Source organism: Trichinella spiralis (genome assembly GCF_000181795.1).
Source record: "Trichinella spiralis strain ISS 195 chromosome Unknown Scfld4469, whole genome shotgun sequence".
In the NCBI taxonomy this organism is placed as follows: domain Eukaryota; kingdom Metazoa; phylum Nematoda; class Enoplea; order Trichinellida; family Trichinellidae; genus Trichinella; species Trichinella spiralis.
The window spans coordinates 1-520 of NW_003531408.1; the positions used below are offsets into that span (position 1 = coordinate 1).

At 31.9% G+C, this 520-nt stretch overlaps 1 protein-coding gene across 1 annotated transcript; it reads left to right on the top strand.

Moving 5' to 3' along the window:
- Window positions 1–18: 18 nt before the first annotated feature.
- On the top strand, window positions 19–354 carry Tsp_15403 (eukaryotic translation initiation factor 2C 1). The gene is made up of 2 exons (XM_003367324.1): window positions 19–156; window positions 226–354. The coding sequence occupies exons 1-2, from the start codon at window positions 19–21 to the stop codon at window positions 352–354; spliced, it is 267 nt and encodes an 88-aa protein (XP_003367372.1).
- Window positions 355–520: the final 166 nt, after the last annotated feature.

Here is a 520-nt window from a genome sequence, read left to right on the forward strand (position 1 = left end):
AATCTAAAGTGTATTGACATGGTCAAGAAATCAAATTTCAATAGTGATCCATTTTTGAAAAGTTTTGGCGTACAAATTAAAGCGGAACCAATGATTGTTGATGGACGAGTCTTGCCTCCGCCTAGGTTGGAATATGGTAAAGGAAATGGAGGACGTGTAAATAATAATTATTCATATCATTCATTTTGAAAAATATTTGTTTCATAATTTTTCTCATATGTTTAGCAAATAATTCTTACACCAAAAGATGGAGCATGGAATTCGAATGAATTTAAATTTTTTGAATCTGCTTATTGTGAATCATTTGGATTTGTATCGTTTCTACCACCACATAAAGCATCAATGTTACAGTGAGTATTGCAAAATTTCATTAATAAATCATATTAGCTTTGTTGATTATTTGCTTGATTTTTAGGGAATTTTGTCTGCAAATTGTCAGAACATGTCGTAGTACAGGAATTGAAATGCCGGACAGCCCAAAATTTTATGAACAAGCGCGGAAAAATGAGAATCCACCACA